This window comes from Pimephales promelas, chromosome 2, assembly GCF_988280905.1.
Source record: "Pimephales promelas chromosome 2, fPimPro1.hap1.1, whole genome shotgun sequence".
NCBI classification, from domain to species: Eukaryota; Metazoa; Chordata; class Actinopteri; order Cypriniformes; family Leuciscidae; genus Pimephales; species Pimephales promelas.
In genome coordinates this window covers 35,676,844-35,695,405 of record NC_142770.1, presented here as the reverse complement: position 1 = coordinate 35,695,405, position 18,562 = coordinate 35,676,844, and the positions used below count along the sequence as shown (strand labels likewise).

Below are 18,562 nucleotides of genomic sequence, written 5' to 3'. Positions count from 1 at the left end.
CACCAAACATTTGTGCTTTAAAAACCCTCTTCACTGTATCCTGCATCTGTTGTCTGGTTTGTAGTTCGTCCGGTTTATTTAACTGTTGGTTTTACTGTGTTTTGTGGGATAATAATATAGTGAGATGTAAATGTTCCTTTTCAGGGAGACTCTTCACCGCTGTCTTCTACCGCCGGCAGGATCTGACGGTTCAAGCAGGAATCTGTCGCTGAACCACCGGATGGGGCTTACGCCAAACATATATTCTATACACTATCTACATATTAATCCTTATTCACTCAGAGTCTTTATGGTAGAGATGATCTTACCCCAGTGACTCCAGTTTACAGTGAGGATTCGCCAGTAGATCAGAAAGCTGCTTCACTCCTGAGTCTCCTAGTTTATTATCAGACAGATTCAGTTCTCTCAGGTGTGAGGGGTTTGATCTCAGAGCTGAAGCCAGAGCAACACAACCTTCATCTGTGACTCCACACTCCCACAACCTGTAGAGAACAATGACACACATTAAGCCTATATCCAGAGATAAACACAACACTTAAACTATAAATAACATACTCATTGGTTCAAGTTGTTAAATTACATCAATTAGGATTAGGGGATTGAATGTACAGTTTGTACAGTATAAAATCATTATTTCTATGGAAAATCTCCATAAATCATGGAAACCCAACGGTGTGTGTGTGCTTAGTGCATTTGTAAACATTTTAAAGAACGTGTGTGTGTGTGTTAGGACTGTCTTCATAAAGTATCTTCTTATTAAACGGTCTGTACACTTACAAAGTTCTCAACGCTTCGTTTTGTATGTATGGAGCCTTATTATGTTACTGCGTTAGTGTGGGGCTATTTTGAGCCTTGTTAGTGGTATAAACTAGCGATTTCTTTTTACTTAGTCAATGCCCCCATTACTAGCATATACGCTAAACAGTTTTTAGAGATAAAAATCTTTACATTCGATTATCATGAAAACAAATCTCAGAGAACGATTGACTAGGTACCGATGTTTTATTAGACCAAAGGTTCATTGTTCGCCGGAGTTCTCCTTTAATTAACATTAACTAAGGTTAACTGCTGTTCATTGTTTGTTAATTAACATACTACATTTTTAAATTAAGGTTTTTATTTGTTAACCATAGGCAAAACTCTATGAACTAACATGAATGATCAAGGTGAAATTGTATTGCTCAAATATTAATGCTGTAAACATTTATATTGCATAATGCACATAGTTCATGTAAACTAGCTAATAAATCATTGTTAACAAATTGGACTTGCAACATGTTATAGCTAAAGAAACACACATTTGACATTTTTTAATGTTTAAATTATTTTCAGATGGCAAATTTTGTTATTATTTGAAACGTCTTTTTTATTCATTAGGTTGGCTTGAAAAAGAACAGTTAAACAGTTACATTTGGAATGTTTAATTTGTTATTTAGAGTATTATTTTTTGTTTGTTTGAAAGAATGCCTTTTATTGACATGTTTTCATGGTTCATACAGTTTTTTGTATTTTTATAATAAAGTTCAGCACTGTTTTACTTGGAGTGTTATGTTTGTTTTTATCCAGTATCAATTTTAAAAACTGTCGGTTGATTAATCGGTTATCGGCAAGTACAGCCCAACCTAGCTATCGTTATCGGTAAAATCCAATATCGGTCGACCTCTACTGTTAATCAAGTCAAGTCAAGTCACATTTATTTATATAGCGCTTTTCACAATACAGATTGTATCAAAGCAGCTTCACACTGATAACATGAAAGTAGCACAACACAGATCAACAACATTGCTAAACACTAAATAATCCCAACTGAGCAAGCTCAAAGCAAGCCAAAAGCAAGGCGACAGTGGCAAGGAACCAAACTCCATCAGATTGGATGGAGAAAAAACCTTGGGAGAACCCAGGCTTAGTCGGGGGCCAGTTCTCCTCTGGCTTACATTCATATTGTTTAAATATAAATATTAAATATCCTGCCTGTGCTGAGATTGAGTGTGTTTAAAGTAAAGGGTGTTAAATGTATGTCATGATGTCAGAGTGTGTTTTTCAGTGTGACTATCAGTCCTGCAGTTTCAGCTTAATGAGGAGCAGCTCATGTGTTCAAGCATTTACAGATCAAACACATGAACTCACAGTGCAGGAGAAACACAGCAAACGCTTTATACATATTAATCCTCTTATTCTGGTTTAAATTTACTGTTTTTATTTTTATTTTCATTATTTCTTATTTTTTATTCTAAACTGTTTTAATTATTCTGATTTCTTTTGATTATTTTAATTTCTTCTATGTAAAGCACTTTGAATTGCCATTGTGTATGAAATGTGCTATATAAAAAAACTTGCCTTGCCTTGCCTTACATCATATGAACAGACATTAAATTATTTGATGAATTTAATAAGGTTGTTTCAATAGCTTTGCTTGTAATTAATGTAATAATAGTTATTTCCCTGAATTTTATCCATTTGATTTAAAAGCGGAAGTGTGTCACTCATATAATTAGTTAATCCATTAATTTATAATGTTTAAGTAAGAACTGTTATAATGTTTTAGCAGTGATGCTTGTTCTCAGTGTTACTTACAGAGCTGATCTAGTTGCTGTGACCACAGGCATCAGCTTCTGAAGAACTTCATCTCCTGTGTTTTGTGGGACACTAATAGAAAATAAAAAATAAACAAGTTAATTAATAATGCTAACAATAATAATACATAACATCAGCAAATAATACATTATACCTTCCTAAATACTCACAAATATATTTTTTAATGAAACACAGCTTTATAAAGGATGTGTGTTAAAGTTGTTTAGTGTCTATAACTGTAGAAGTCTCGTATTCAGCAACACAGATTTGTTTTCTCTTTTTCTTGTCAATGTCGTTTGTCAAGGTCTATTAGTCTACGTTTACACTCCAACACTATTCTCACATATCAGATTTTGTTGAGTCAAATGCGTATATTTTCATGAATCAAGAAGTATTTTGTGTTAAACAAGTTGTTTTTGAAGTGAAAAGTAAGCTAATAGTGATAAAGTCACATGGGGAAGCAGCACTGGTGCGCACACACACACACACACATACACTCGTCTCATTCCTCCATCACATCGCCACTATCACACAGGAGCGTGCACACGAGATGCTGACACTCCACTCTCCCTTCCAGATCCTTTTCCTGGTCACTTCATACACTTGCACTGCACTGTCTCGTCGTTTCCTCTGTGTGTGTGTGTGTGTGTGTGTGTGTGTAGTCAGTCATCCAGCGGAAAGTTGCCAAAACGAACAATCGAGCGGCAGCATCTGATGACGTCACGGCCGAGTCGTGCCGGCGAATCGCAACCAGAAACTGACGAAACAATTGTCTAATGTGAATAGGTTTCTCGTGTGTATTTAAATGCAACCATTATGTGTTGTGTTGTATGTGTGAATTAATTATGTGTTTATAATTGATTATCAAATAGATTAAGTATTGTATATGTATTCAATGTTATATGGACCTGAAAATGGAGTGATCCTAAAAGGGGCGGGGTTTGGCCTACAGAAACCAAGGCCAAACTTGGTATACAATAGAGTGCCGAAGTTACGACGTCACTGTGTAGGCCAAAACACGGAAATGAGTTAGCATGTTAGCACTCCCGGTTCCCTCGCACTAAAGCCTATGGGATTTTTAATGGATTTTTGCTAAATCGCCTGAAATAAGTTCTGTGGTGAACTTTTTTTTTTATCTTCACGTTTTGATCTATGACATAAAACACACAGTTATAACCTGCTTGCGTTTTTTTGTCTTAAAAATATCTGACGGCTCTATTTAGGCTTCAAAATGTATACATTTTGTATATGTAATTTTGTAATGTATAAAAACTCTTTGTTGAACACAGATCTTATTTTTTGCAATTTTCCAAAAGTCTATGGGGAAAATGCATATCTTTTCGATCGAGGGAACCCATGCGCCGCTAACTTCCCAGTTGTCCTACAAAGTGACGTCATCACTTCGGCACTCTATGCAGTCGGCAACTAGTAATAGTTGGGGGGCGTGGTCGGCGTGGGGGAAAACACGAGATGGTCCTCACTGCGGAACATGAAATCCATGGGGAGGAGTCTGATCCAAATCCAACTCCTCCCACCTTACATAAACCTAAGCCTAACCAACTCCACCCCCTGATCCCTAAACCCACCCCTAATCCCTAAACCCAACCCTAATCCTACCCATCTCCACCCCTTGGATCGTGATCCAACTCCTCCCCGTGGATCTCATGTTCTGCATTGAGGTGCTACTGGAAAACACTGTGAATGTTGTGTGTATTTGAATTAGGGATGGGCGATACCAGACTTTTTTTTAATTCGATACCAATATTTTTTGGTTTAATTTTAACAATACTGATATCGATAATTGTTAATTGTTAATTGTTTGTAAAATTTGATTATTACACTTACATGCAAATTACATCCACATAAACACTGGCCATTAATACATTTATTACAAAATAGAGGTCGACCGATTCATCGGATTTGCCGATTAATCGGCACCGATAGTTGATTGGTGGAACTATCGTTATCGGCAAAAATCCGCACCGATAGTTATTTCCTGGTTTCGTCCGTTGCTGGGGCGGCTGAGAAGTGCGCACTGTCATTCATTACACAGTATGGGAGAGCTGAGAAGGGTCTGCTGGCATCATGCAGTACAAGAGCGGCCTCTAGAGGTGTCATAAAAACTATCAACTGATGCCTCGTGTTGTTTATTTTCGACACGTGACAATAAGTGACAATAACAGCGCGCGTTGTGTGGAGAGCGGAGATCGCTGACATCTGATGCGCGTGCTAAAGCACGGACAGCGAAAAGGTATTTACACAGGAAATTTTGTCATATCATTATAAACTGATGAATTTGTTGACTAAATGCTGCATTAGTAGAGAATGAACCGCACAACAGTATGTCTTCGAGAGTGGCTGAGAGGACGCACATTAGTAGTACCTCAAGCGGTTAAAACACTGACACAAAAATACACCTAAATCCGACCCGAATGTTTAATGTCACAAATTGTTCCCACACAGCAAAATCCCCAGTGTTAAATTAACACTGAGAGTGTTAAATTAACACCGAGAAGTGAGAATTATATAAACTCTGAGCAGAGTGTTAAATGAACACTGAAGCAGTGTTAAAGTTAATGAGATAATTAAGTGAATAATTGAATGATGATTGAGCATCATTGAAGACACCTGATGTTAACAAGCAGAATCACTGAAGGAGAAAAACAGAAATTTTAAGTCACCATTATGGAGATTAGTGTTTGCTTTAGTTGGGCTCTTGACCCTTAATTATTTAACTTTAGATTTTGTCTGGCTGTTGTCTGTGACTTATAACAGCCAGATGAAAAAAAGGTGATCTGATGGTGTTGGTTGTGTTTCAACACAATCATCAATTGACCTGAATTGCTGAACTTGTCAAGAGCATCAATTTTAAGTTAAAATTACCGTAAGGATTTTAGCAGCATGGTCATTTTAGGACATAACATTTTTAACCTTTTCAATGAAAAATGATTAAAAAAAAAAAAAATGCCAAAAATATTTTATAAAGGCATACACAGACATCAAGAATTAACACACTAATCTCAGCAATGGTGGCAAACAGATCACCTCTGAACATAAGCTCATTATTTATTCATGCAGCAATGCACGATGGGAGCCATGAATGAGTTTTGATTGGTGGCACCAAGAATGCAACATGCTTTATAACTGTTACCATTGTTGAGATTCACAGGCTAATTATTGATGTCGGTGTGTCATAACATTGTAAAGAAGTAAAAAAATATATAAGAAAAGCTTTTAAGAAATTATTTTGAATATTCTGTAGATATTGAGAATATTATGCTGCACAAGGTCACTGCTGCTACAATTAATAAAGTAAACCTCACTCAGAAATTAGATTCTATATGAATTCAGTGATTCGGGTTAAATGATTGTGTTAAAACACATCACCATCAGATCACCTTTTCTATTTGTTCATCTGGCTGTTATAACTCATGTACAGCAGCCAAACAAAATCTACAGTTAAAGAAATAAGGGTCAAGAGCCCAACTAAAGCAAACACTAAACTCCATAATGGTGACTTAAAATTCAGTTTTTCTCATTCAGTGATTCTGCTTGTTAACATCAGGTGTCTTCAATAATGCTCAATCATCACTCAATTATTCACTTAATTATTTCATTAACTTTAACACTGCTTCAGTGTTCATTTAACACTCTGCTCAGAGTTTATATAATCCACACTCTCAGTGTTAATTTAACACTGGGGATTTTGCTGTGCATCTATTTGCATTAGTTTATATCCAGCTGGTCACTTTGATGCATTCATTATGCAGCGACGTTGCATATAAGCTAGAGACGTATGATAGCAAACTGATATGTTCATACAGCCGACAAAAACAAACGAATCAGAGAAGCATTCGATTTCGGTTCTTTTTTCACCATCACTTTAATACATATTTATTTTTATTATATATTCATTAAGTTCTGTAAAATACAAGGCTCCAGACTGCGACCAAATAGTCGCATTTTGCGACCAAAATTTGAGAGTGTGCGACTGAATTTTACATCCAGTCGCACATGTGCGACCGGTAAATTTGCCACACGTTAAACGCATGGTAAGCGTGGAAGGGACACGTCAATGAATCCGTGACAAGAGTAGCGCGATTAAACGTCTGTGGGAACATGAGAGACGATGTGAGACGGAGACAAATATCACAACCTGATGTGCGTCTGAGCGATCTATTGACACGTTACCTAGCAGCGAATACAAACAAAATGAAAGTGGAACTAAAATACGCAACTCATATAGGCTATGCTTCACGGACCGTTGGCGTTTTTATTAGATGGGACCAATAATAGACAGAGCAGCGCATAGTGGAGCCCCCTGAACCACCGACAGTAATAAAGCCCCGAACTTGCCAGTTGGTGGATAACATATTAATTAACATTAACTAAGGTTAATTAACTGCTGTTCATGTTTGTTAATTAACATACTACATTTTTAAATTAAGGTTTTTATTTGTTAACCATAGTTAAAGCTCTATGAACTAACATGAATGATCAAGGTGAAATTGTATTGCTCAAATATTAATGCTGTAAACATTTATATTGCATAATGCACATAGTTCATGTAAACTAGCTAATAAATCATTGTTAACAAATTGGACATGCAACATGTTATAGCTAAAGAAACACACATTTGACATATTTTAATGTTTGAATTAGGGCTGCAACAACTAATCGATAAAATCGATTATAATCGATTATGAAAATCGTTGTCAACGAATGTCATTATCGATTAGTTGGTCTGATTACGTCACGGGGATTGTTTACATGGAACATGGGCTTCTTACATGCGCTTCATGAGGCGCACATGCAGTCTCTCTGCCTCGCCGCTCTACCCTGTCTCGCGCGCGCAACACGGACGTTTTGGAGCACATTATCTTCTGTCTCGCATGCGCGCTCTTGATTCCGTGAGTTTGAACTAATTTGCGGGCATCAGGAAACCGCTATCAATATGCAGCATACACGAAAATCATTCACCTTTCGGTAAATTCGCCGTTTTGAAACCAAAATAGGTGACCTACGTTAATCGTGTATACTTTATGAAGCCATACTATAGTATAATGTGAGATAGAAATGTATATTTAGGTCATTAAATTCAAGTTAACCTAAGCTTTTCCCTCCACTGCGGCTGTCAGTCATTCTCTATTCGGTGTTCAAACAGCGCGTCGCGTTGCAACAGTTAACATGATGATCTCTTTCCAAGATGATTCAATGTTATAATTGATCCGTAGATAAAGGTCTATGATGGTTTTTCTATCTTGCTAGACTTTTATTGCTGTAACTTAATCACTTTCTACTGAGTGTCTGTTAGATCACAACACTATAGTAGAGTCGGCGCAGTATAATTGTTCTTCACGTGCACAGTAGCCTAACTGAAATTTAAAACTGTTAAAAGAAAAGGCTTAATAAACTATTGCATAGATACTGTATAATACACAGTCAATATGTCTTTCTCTTTCCTTGGTGCTTTTAACTTTAATGCGGCGGACACTGAAGAGCTGCGCGCTGCCCTGTGACTCCGTGTTGCTTCAAGCGCATCATTCAGCGCTCACGATGCACATAAGCACTTTGTGCAGCTCTTTCATGATCATGTCATAATACTTTTGCGCAATGAAAGCTTATTGATAGCCTTTCTTGTTCTGTCCTATCTATTATATTTTGCTTCCTCACTAAACAGCTGTGCTTTACATTTAAAACAGTTGTGTATCTGATTTTTACGATGTTTATCATGAATGTATAACAACAATACAAAGAGCAATGTGTAACATTTTACCAGAGTTAGTGCTACACTTATTGTCTCTTATTTGTTCCCCACTAAGGAATGTTTTTTTCACTAAATGTTCAGATTTTATAAAATTATTGTGCACTTGTGATATTTCTAGGCTAAGTTTTGCTGAGTTATCCACTAATCTAGTTTACAATAGCATTTTTGTCATAGGTTATGGTCATATATGTTTTTTTTTGTTTGTTTTTCTTTATAATGAAGTTGTCTGTATTAAGTAGATTGTTTAACACACAAAAGAGTGTGGTTTTTAGGGTTTTATTTTGTTATAATAAACAAAAATGAAATATATTTTTTTTATCCGATTAATCGATTAATCGAAAAAATAATTGTCCGATTAATCGATTATCAAAATAATCGTTAGTTGCAGCCCTAGTTTAAATTATTTTCAGATGGCAAATTTTGTTATTATTTGAAACGTCTTTTTTATTCATTAGGTTGGCTTGAAAAAGAACAGTTAAACAGTTACATTTGGAATGTTTAATTTGTTATTTAGAGTATTATTTTTTGTTTGTTTGAAAGAATGCCTTTTATTGACATGTTTTCATGGTTCATACAGTTTTTTGTATTTTTATAATAAAGTTCAGCACTGTTTTAGTTGGAGTGTTATGTTTGTTTTTATCCAGTATCAATTTTAAAAACTATCGGTTGATTAATCGGTTATCGGCAAGTACAGCCCAACCTAACTATCATTATCGGTAAAATCCAATATCGGTCGACCTCTATTACAAAAGCAAATTTGACAACAAATAAACAATGTTTAAAATAATACATTATTTTACAAAAAAAAGTTATTAAATAACAATTCATTATAACAAATATTAATAAAATAAATTATTATAATTAAACATTAATTAAACATATTTTTTCCCATTTAGCAATGTTCAGATAGATATTTAAATTTCAAAGTTTTATTTTTAATTACTGATAAAGATTTTCTAATCTTTAAGCTTCAGATTTTTGCCTGCCATTGAAAAATAGCACCACACCACGCTTTGCTTTCTTTCAGCCATAGTGCCGTTCTATGCGGAAGTGTGCAACTGTGCGATGCGTGTCGTGTACATGACGTGTCGTGTGGGCAGGGCACGTCGCTCGCTTCTCTCACGGGCCAGCTAAATATGTCAGGCAGGGGTGTTTTTTATTTAGCACAAACATTAAACAGAAGTACCAAAAACACTTAATGATGCAGAAATTATTAATATAATTTAAATATCAATATTTTTATAGAGGTATCGATACCAAGTAAGTAGCTTGTGAGTATCGATATATCGATACTGCAGCATCAATGTGCATATCCCTAATTTGAATGACAAAAATGTCATATTGCGAGTCATTGACGCCTGCCGACCGGCAACGGTACATTGCAAATTTAACTGCAATAGGTTATGATTGCCCTTATTTAATTAAAAACTGGGTCAATGATCCAACCAAATGGCTGGAGGTGTCGTTTCCAGATATATTTTGTTATCTGGTTGAATCTCCAGGTAAGACATCGTGGTAGCTGTAGCGTTCAGTGATTCATTCATGGGCGTCAGAACCATTGTGTATGTGTGGGACAAGACCCGCACCCACTTTTTAAGACCAATGATATTGGAGCCACTCACTTCTACAGTCTCTAATTCAACACACGTGTCTGTTCACTTCTCAGAGCGCCGTCAGTCAAATCCATTCCACTTGAAAAAAGCCCTAATAAATTTAACTCCGTTCCACATTTTAGCTACAGCGCTGATTTCCACGCTGCTGCTCAAATCCATTCCGGTTCATTCAGAGTCCCACCAAACACTTACCGGGACGTTCCCGGCCAATGCGCTGCTGACTCGGATCCCAGTTTCATATGGGAATACAGATCATATGAAGTTTAAAATATTTAAATAGACATATAAAGCAGTAATTAATTAATGTATATGAATCTTAGTTGATTATTGGCAATTAGAGCTGGTTTGGTTGCTGAGACGGAGACGCACAGAGGCGGCAATTAATGGGGACCTTCTAAAATGCTTAACGTGAAAAATGCTTACGTGGCTTCAAGATAACATGTATGCCTTCATCTCCGAACACATTATCTGTGTCTTACATTTCATAATGAACTCGGATAAACTCAGTGCCGACTCGTTTTCCAGCAGTTCTTCTACATGAACTGGAATGTGTGCAAAGGATTGTGGGAGATTGAAGAACACGAAGGACACACTTGATGCATCCTTCAAAATGATCTGAATTAAAGACACAAAATGAAGTCTGTCTTCAAAAGATCCTTCAAACTGAGACGGCCTTCAGAGGCGCTTGATGACGTGGCAGTTGAGATATGCAGCCTTACTAGGACACAGCCACGGTTTGAGAAACACCCGCAAATTATGGACAATATCCCAGAAATCAGTCTGAGCCTGTGATTTAAACACCTCTGATCTCTGAGTTTCTCTTTGTTCATAATGTTTTAGACTGTAATGATTGCACTCAGTGTTACTTACCCATCAATACTGACTCCAATTAAGCTCTTCAGGTCAAACTCCTGCAGTGTCTCCTCTGAACACAACAACACAAACACTAAAGCTGACCACTGAGACGAGGAGAGTTTCACATCACGTAATCCTCCAGACCAAGTATGAGGTTGAGCTTCGTTGACTAGAGAAAGATCCCCCAGTTCATTCAGACAGTGAAACAGATTGATGTATTTCTCTGGAGAGGGATTCTCCCTGATCTTCTCTTTAATATAGTCAACTGTTTCCTCATTGTTGTGAGAGCTGTTTGCTGTCTGTGTCTTTAGTTCTTGTAAGAGACTCTGATTAGACTCCACTGACAGACCCAGAAGGAAACGAAGGAAAAGGTCCAGATGCCCATTTCTACTGTGTAAAGCCTCATCCACAGCTCTCTGATGGAGATCAGATAGGGACACTTTGCCTCCATTAGTTGGTTTGGTAATCTGGTCAAACACATTGATGTTATTGTTGATAAAGGAGAGATGCACATATAGAGCTGCTAGATGTTCCTGAATGCTCAGATGAACAAAGCAGAAGACTTTCCCCAGACACAAGCCCAACTCCTCTCTGAAGATCTGAGTGCACAATCCTGAGTAAACTGATGCTTCTGCCACATCAATGCCACACTCGCTCAGGTCTTCCTCATAGAAGATCAGGTTGCCTTTCACAAGCTGCCGATACGCCAGTTCCCCCAGTTTGACGATCATGTCTTCATCTTTCACTTTCTTCTCATAGTCCTTCTCATGTTTGATGTTGGTCTGAATGAGCAGGAAGTGTGTGTACATTTGAGTGAGAGTCTTGGGAATCTCTCGTCTCTCTGCTTCACTGCACATCTCCTCTAGAACAGTGGCTGAGATCCAGCAGAACACTGGGATGTGGCACATAATAAAGAGGCTCCTTGAGGACTTCAGGTGTGAGATGATCCTGTGGGCCAGACTCTGATCACTGATCCTCTTCCTGAAGTATTCCTGCTTCTGTGTGTCACTGAAGCCTCGTACCTCTGTCACTCGATGGACACACTCAGAGGGGATGAGATCCGCTGCTGCTGGTCTGGAGGTGATCCAGATGAGAGACGAGGGAAGCAGATTCCCCACAATGAGGTTCGTCAGCAGCTCGTCCACTGAGGCTGATTCAGTCACATCACACAACCTCACATCGCTCTGAAAATCCAGAGACAGACGACACTCATCCAGACCATCAAAGATGAACAGCACTTTATACTCATCACTGGATATGGCCATTTCTCTGCTTTCAGGGAAGAAGCGATGAAGAAGATCTGAAAGACTGAGTGTTTTGTCCTTCATCAAGTTGAGCTCTCTGAAAGCCAGTGGAAATATGAGCTGGACGTCCTGATTCTCTTTCCCTTCAGCCCAGTCCAGGATGAGCTTCTGCACAGAGACTGTTTTTCCAATGCCAGCGACTCCCTTTGTCAGCACAGTTCTGATGGGTTTGTCTTGTCCAGGTAAAGGTCTAAAGATGTCACTGCATTTGATCGGTGTGTCCTCTGTTTCTGCTCTCCTGGACTGTGTCTCAATCTGTCTCACCTCATGCTCATTATTGATCTCTCCACTTCCACTCTCTGTGATGTAGAGCTCTGTGTAGATCTCATTCAGGAGTGTTGGCTTTCCCTGCTTTGATATTCCCTCACACACACACTCAAACTTCTGTCTCAGATTTGATCTCAGTGTGTTGAGGACTTCAGCAGCTTTAGAGTCATGGCTGGAAGATTACAATAAGACATTATTAATAAAGTTAGAGAAGTAAATAACCATGAATTAAAAAATTGATTATCTGTATTATGGGACACATCAATAGGTTTCTGAAATATTTCTATCATTAATCATGTGTTTGAGTGATCGAAATGATATACCTGAGATCAGACTGTGTTTCTCCACTCTTAAACACTTGTGGTTTCTCCATAGACCAGTCACTCTTCACAGACACACAGCTGGACTCTGGGTTTGAGCTCTTCTTCTGGACTGAACTGGGTTCAAAACTAAGTAAAATAAAAAACATACAGACTTATAAATGTTGTGCACTTTTACTGGAATCTTCTGTCTTTAGGAAAAACCAGGGAGTGTTGTAACACTTTTGCTTTAGCGTCTGTAACTCAGTGTAATTTTGATTATAATTATTTTCAGGAATTAAAGGAGCATTTTACCCATTGCAAGATTAATCTTTATTGAAAGTGGATCATATATGTAGTCGAAATGTAAAATAATTTTTTTAATTTGGTGCCCTCTTGGCTGAGAAAAGACAGAAAATAACCAAGGGGTGCCTATATATGAAAAAAACTATATGTCCCACAATCCACAGCTCCGCAAGCCACACCCACTAATCCGGAACAGCGCAAATAGAGAATTCACTCTTCCGTCTACAAGGCTAACATTAGCTGTCAGCGGAGTTTGACATTCATTTCACACAAAATGTCTCGTTGGCTGTGGCGAGCAGGATGATCGAGGGCGAGGGATGTAAGAGGACGGCGCTCTGCGCGAGGCCGGTGGCGTGAGTTATAACAGAGACTGATAATGAAAGACACCTGTGAGGGGCACGCCGATCTTGCGTCTCTCACGGAAAAGCGAAAGCATAAAACGGTGAGCGACGACGGCAGATCGAGAGAAACAGGCCTGATTTTATGCTGTGTTTTGTTTCTGTTGTGTGTAACGTTACAGCAGTCGTCAATGAGGAACTTTCGTTTTGTATTTGTTCATTTTACTATTAAAATGTTTAAATGTTCGCCGGTTCCTGCCTCCTTCTTCCCATATCAACAAACCCTGTTAACGTTACATTGGCAAACTCATTAGTGAATTACTCCTCGTTTGTATTTATTTCTATATGGTGAATTACTGCATGATATAATGGATGTTTAGTCAGGCGAAACTATCACAACACAAACGTCCGTGTGCTCGTCTGATTCAGAGATTTTCAGAGAATTCAGAGAAATTGCCATCGTTGAAATTCTCTGCAGCAGACGGACTCTGTGTCCGTAGGCCGTAGCACGCAGCGAGAGTACAGGCAACAGCAATCCGCCTCAGCTCGACCCAGTCCGGGCATCTCGACCGACGGGCAGCCGCCTCCTGCTCCTCCATCAGCCTCAGCTGCTCTAAACTATACTGCGACTCGTAAAGATCGGATATCGGATTCGAGCAGCAGAACTTCAAAATCCTCTTCTTCCATATCATGTTTAGTTTCTTCCGTCATTGTCATACTTACGATCTCTACAGCGCTTGTTAGCTTAGCTTCCAAACAAGATGGCGGATATTGATTTCAGTTTCTGCAAGTGAAGTCCCACCCACTGATCTGTAATAGGCCTGTAGGGTGAGTGGGTGAGTGGGTCCAACACCCTGGAACAATAATGAGCTAATATATGTAGTTCTAAAGATTTTAATGAAATGTGACTTCCTGCTTATCGTGACGCAAAATGAGGATTTCTACGTCATAATAAGCAGGAAGTAAAACACTTAAATCCTTATTTGTCCCATCTCAGGGAAAATAAGGGAATAAACCATGACCCTTCAAAAATATGACTGGGTTTCTAAAGATACAAAGCTTAATGCAAATGGGTGAAGTGACCCTTTAACTAACTGTTTTTTAAATGTTAAGCATGAGTTAAAAAATGAATCAAAGCAACTGAAAAAAGTTTTATTAGGCATTAAGAATAAAAAAAACATTGAAAACAACTATAGAATTATAGAATAGATTAAACTCAGGTGAACATCACATGACTCTTGTGAACGGCCCAATGGAGGATGAAGACTCAGCGACTAAAGAGACCAATGTGTTGCTGAGCTTTAAAGCTAAACCAGCTTACTGTACTAGGCGGCGAGCTACATAGGCCTACCGTGCACCCCCCCCCACCTCCCAACAAAACCATACTTTTTTGAAAGGTCTGGATGTGTAGAATATGAATCTGAATGTTAACATTGAAAATTTTGGGTTGCACTACCTGTTTTAGGCCTGTGAATAGGGAAACCCTAAAAACGTTTTTAAGCGATTTTAGCATTTCGAGATTGGCCTAGTCAATCAGAACAGCTTTTAAGGGACCCAATACACACTCAAACTTAACATATGATGACTTAGGTCAAATATCTACCATGCTGCTTATTGGTAGGTGTCTAAAATTAACATAGTTAAGGCTTTATGTTGACATAATGAGCCCATTTCATGCATAGGCCACGACCATTCGCCTATCATACACCCCAACCCCCTCCCCTGACAAAATCATGCTTTTCTGAAAGGTCTGCATGTGTAGAATATTAATATGAATGTTAACATTGACATTTTTGGGATACACTACCTGTTTTAGCCCTGAATAGGGAAACTCTAAAAAAACGATTTTAAGCTATTTTAACATGTCGAGATTGGCCTAGTCAATCAGAACAGCTTTTAGGTTACTCAATACTCTTACTATACTACATTGATAGTTACTTTAAATAGTTGTTTTTAATTATTTTTTATTTAATATAGTTAAGGCCTTGTATGGATATAATCGATCAAGGTCCATTTCCATAGTATCACTTAACATGCTAACATTCCAACCCTCATTACCCTTTCCATCAAAGGGGTGTGGCTCACAAATCATTTCATTGACAAATCAGAAACCTGTCTGGGTTGTTCATCCAATGACAAAATAAGATATTTGTTGAATTTTCATTAATAGTTTCCTCTGTGTCAGACAGGTTTATAAAGATTGTCCTGAAAGACTGTTCTTACTCACACAGACAGATCCTCCAAGTCTGCATCCTCTGCCTATACAGCTAGAAATTTGTTTCACTGAATTGCTCGATGTTTGATATTTTAGTTTACAATTTAATATAATTGACCCATCTTACTACACTACATTGATGCTTACTTTTACTTTTAGCATCAACTACATTTAGGGTTGTAACGGTATACCGGTATGGCGGTTTATCGCGATATTGACATGTATGATTATCATATCGTGCACATTTGCTTATCCGCGGTAAAAAAAAAAAAAAAAGAAAGAAAAAAAAGAATTCACCTGCACTGCCGCATGCAACTTCTTTCAGCTTGACTGCTTACTCCATATCCGTACAGCGCTGAAAATGTCCGAGACAGAGGCTGCGAATCTCTATCTCCCGCCGAAAAAATAAATAAAATCTGCAGTATGGGAATATTTTGTAACTTATATCCGAAAAAACGATCGTGGTGTTGTCCTTGAAGATGGATATCCAGTTTGCAAGATATGTGGACGAAGAGTGGCTGCAAAAGGAGTAAACACGTCGAACATGTTCTCCCATATTCAGGAACACCATCCCTCCGTGAAGATAAAGGTTATTCATAACTTTTATAACTTAAGGCCATATTATTGCTGTCATGCTGAGGGAATCCCGGTCTGTCAAAAAGACGCACACATGCGTCTTTTTGCGTTACAAAACAGATGACACGTAAAATGTGCGATTTAAAAAGATAGATGGATGAATAAAGCAAAATATAGCTATGCAGTAGCCTAAATCTAATCGCGATGTGCGTGTCTGTGAATATACAACGCAAAAAGACTGGTGTGCAAGCCGCTTCTATATTCAGCGCGTCTCTGTATGAATGAGCAGCGCCGTTTCGTCTAGTTAGTAGATCTAGTACACACTCAAGTACGCATGAAGCTCGTGGTTTTTAAAGCTGTCTCAGCCACTACGAAGACGTGAACACATGAACATATCTAGACAGAGAACACTTAATGTGCACTTTATAATTATTTTTTTAAAGAATAATCATCAAATACACTGACTGAAACTCATAGGTGTTCAGTACAACCTGGAAAAAAAAGTTTGGTTTAGCCTATGACTAAAATATATTATATTGTGTATAGTTTTTTGTCCATGTTTTAATTTATTAAACTTCTCTTGTGTAGACAAACTAAAGTTGTTACATTTTATCTGATTGCATTCTCAAAAATACATTTTGGATTCAATCACAGAAGTTATTTCAGACAACCCAGAATTTCTGAGGAAATAAATATACATTTCATAAAGACTCTATTGAAAAAAACTTTGTTACAATAAACCATGTTCAACCAAAAACAATATCTGTTTTTATTCATTTAGGGCCATTGTAGCTGATGATGATTATAATAATGATAGTTTAATATCGTATACTGTGAAACCGTGAAACCGTGATATTTTCTGAGACGATTATCATACCGTGAAAATCTCATACCGTTGCAACCCTAACTACATTGATGCTTACGTTTTAAATTATTTTAAATGACATTTCATAGATTAATAGATATATAGCCTACTTTATTCATACCAAAGGGAAATTTTAGACGTCCAGTAGCTTATTCAAACACACACACACACACACACACACACACACACACACACACACACACACATATCTCATAAACATAGATAATCTAGTCGGTTATGTAGTTGGTTTCTTCAACATACACTCTAAAAAAAATGGTGCTAAAAGTGGTTCATTGGCTTGTAATCATAGGGGAACCACTTTAAGTGCCATATAGCACTTTTCTTTGTCATATGGTGCTATGTAGAACCATAAGAGGTGCCATAGAGCATGTTAACCAACCCAGAGAACCACTGAAGAACCGCTGAAGAACCAAACTGGGCTTAGTGGTGCTATATAGCAGCAGTGGCGCAAAAAGTGGGTATGCGCTATATGCGGCGCATAGGGGTGCAGCACAATGGGGGGCGCCAAAGCGATGGTAAAAAAAAAAAAAAAAATTATATAGGCTATATTGTATTTCTATATGTAGCTGCCGTTGTGCGTTTCTAAATGATTTCTGCATTCCTTCATTGTTATATAAAACTTTAGAGGACTAACAGCCAGGCTAGAGTAGGCGCCCTCATGGAGAAGGGGGGCGGGTAATATCGCGAGCGGGCGGGGGCGCCGTGAGCTCTGAGCGAGCAGGTACGAGTAGTCGAGTTGTCGTCGAAAAAGATGGATTAAACAAAATGTTGTGGGGCTAAAAATGGAAAAAGAAAGAGAGAAAAGGAGATGGCATGTCAATTGATACGACAGCAGCTAAATAACTGCATGCATTGCTGAAAGCCAACAGGTAGGATTTAAAATGTGACATCCCAACACATGTAGGCTATATCTCGGTGGCCATCGGGACTACCGGGAGATTCCCGCTGGGCCGAAGTGCTTTTCAGCCAATACATTTCATCCTTTTTTAATTTATTTGTCTTAACGGCCCACAAAACTCATACATCGGCGGCCCATTTGTTTGTTGTTTGTTTTGTTTTTTGCTTAATTGGCAGCGCTGTGCTGGTGTAATGCATTGGTCAAAAAAAGTCAGCTTTAGTTTTTTTTTCTGACACACTGGCCCATGAAATACGTCATTATGCGCAAGTATCTTTCAAGTATAGAAATTAGTGCAAAACTAATTATGAAAGTTTCCTTTATTTTTCTGTGCATTTGTTTTACAATAGCCTTTATGGCTACTATCATGGGATTAATATTATAACTATTTATTATGTAGTAGTGTAATGTAGACAGACACTAACTAAAAGAGGTTAACATTTTTCTCTGTTTAATTTGCACCCTGAATATGGGTTAGAGCTTTCAATTTTGAACTCTCAAAGTGCACCAGACTGCTGAATTTAACATTACAGAACACAAAATTTTCTTACGGGGGAGCATGCCCCCGAACCCCCCTAGAGAAACAGAGGTCCACAGTTTTACCTAAAATCCTGTGATAAACACTGGTATTGCTGTTCCAATGGAGCTTATAGTTTTCTTAGGGGGG

At 38.0% G+C, this 18,562-nt stretch overlaps 1 protein-coding gene across 10 annotated transcripts in view; it reads right to left on the bottom strand.

Annotated features, from left to right (window-relative positions):
• Window positions 1-18,562, bottom strand: part of LOC148997267 (NACHT, LRR and PYD domains-containing protein 3-like) — a 133,946-nt gene that overhangs the window by 34,603 nt on the left and 80,781 nt on the right. For 7 of the 10 annotated variants that reach the window (XM_089118815.1, XM_089118824.1, XM_089118821.1 and 4 more), the window contains 4 exons: window positions 12,704-12,829; window positions 10,825-12,552; window positions 2,575-2,646; window positions 309-482 (listed from right to left, as the gene is read on the bottom strand). In XM_089118815.1, coding sequence (XP_088974941.1) covers window positions 309-482; window positions 2,575-2,646; window positions 10,825-12,552; window positions 12,704-12,829 — 2,100 coding nt within the window. The remainder of the gene's footprint in view (window positions 1-308; window positions 483-2,574; window positions 2,647-10,824; window positions 12,553-12,703; window positions 12,830-18,562) is intronic. The other 3 variants (XM_089118817.1, XM_089118833.1, XM_089118849.1) reach the window with 2 other exon arrangements.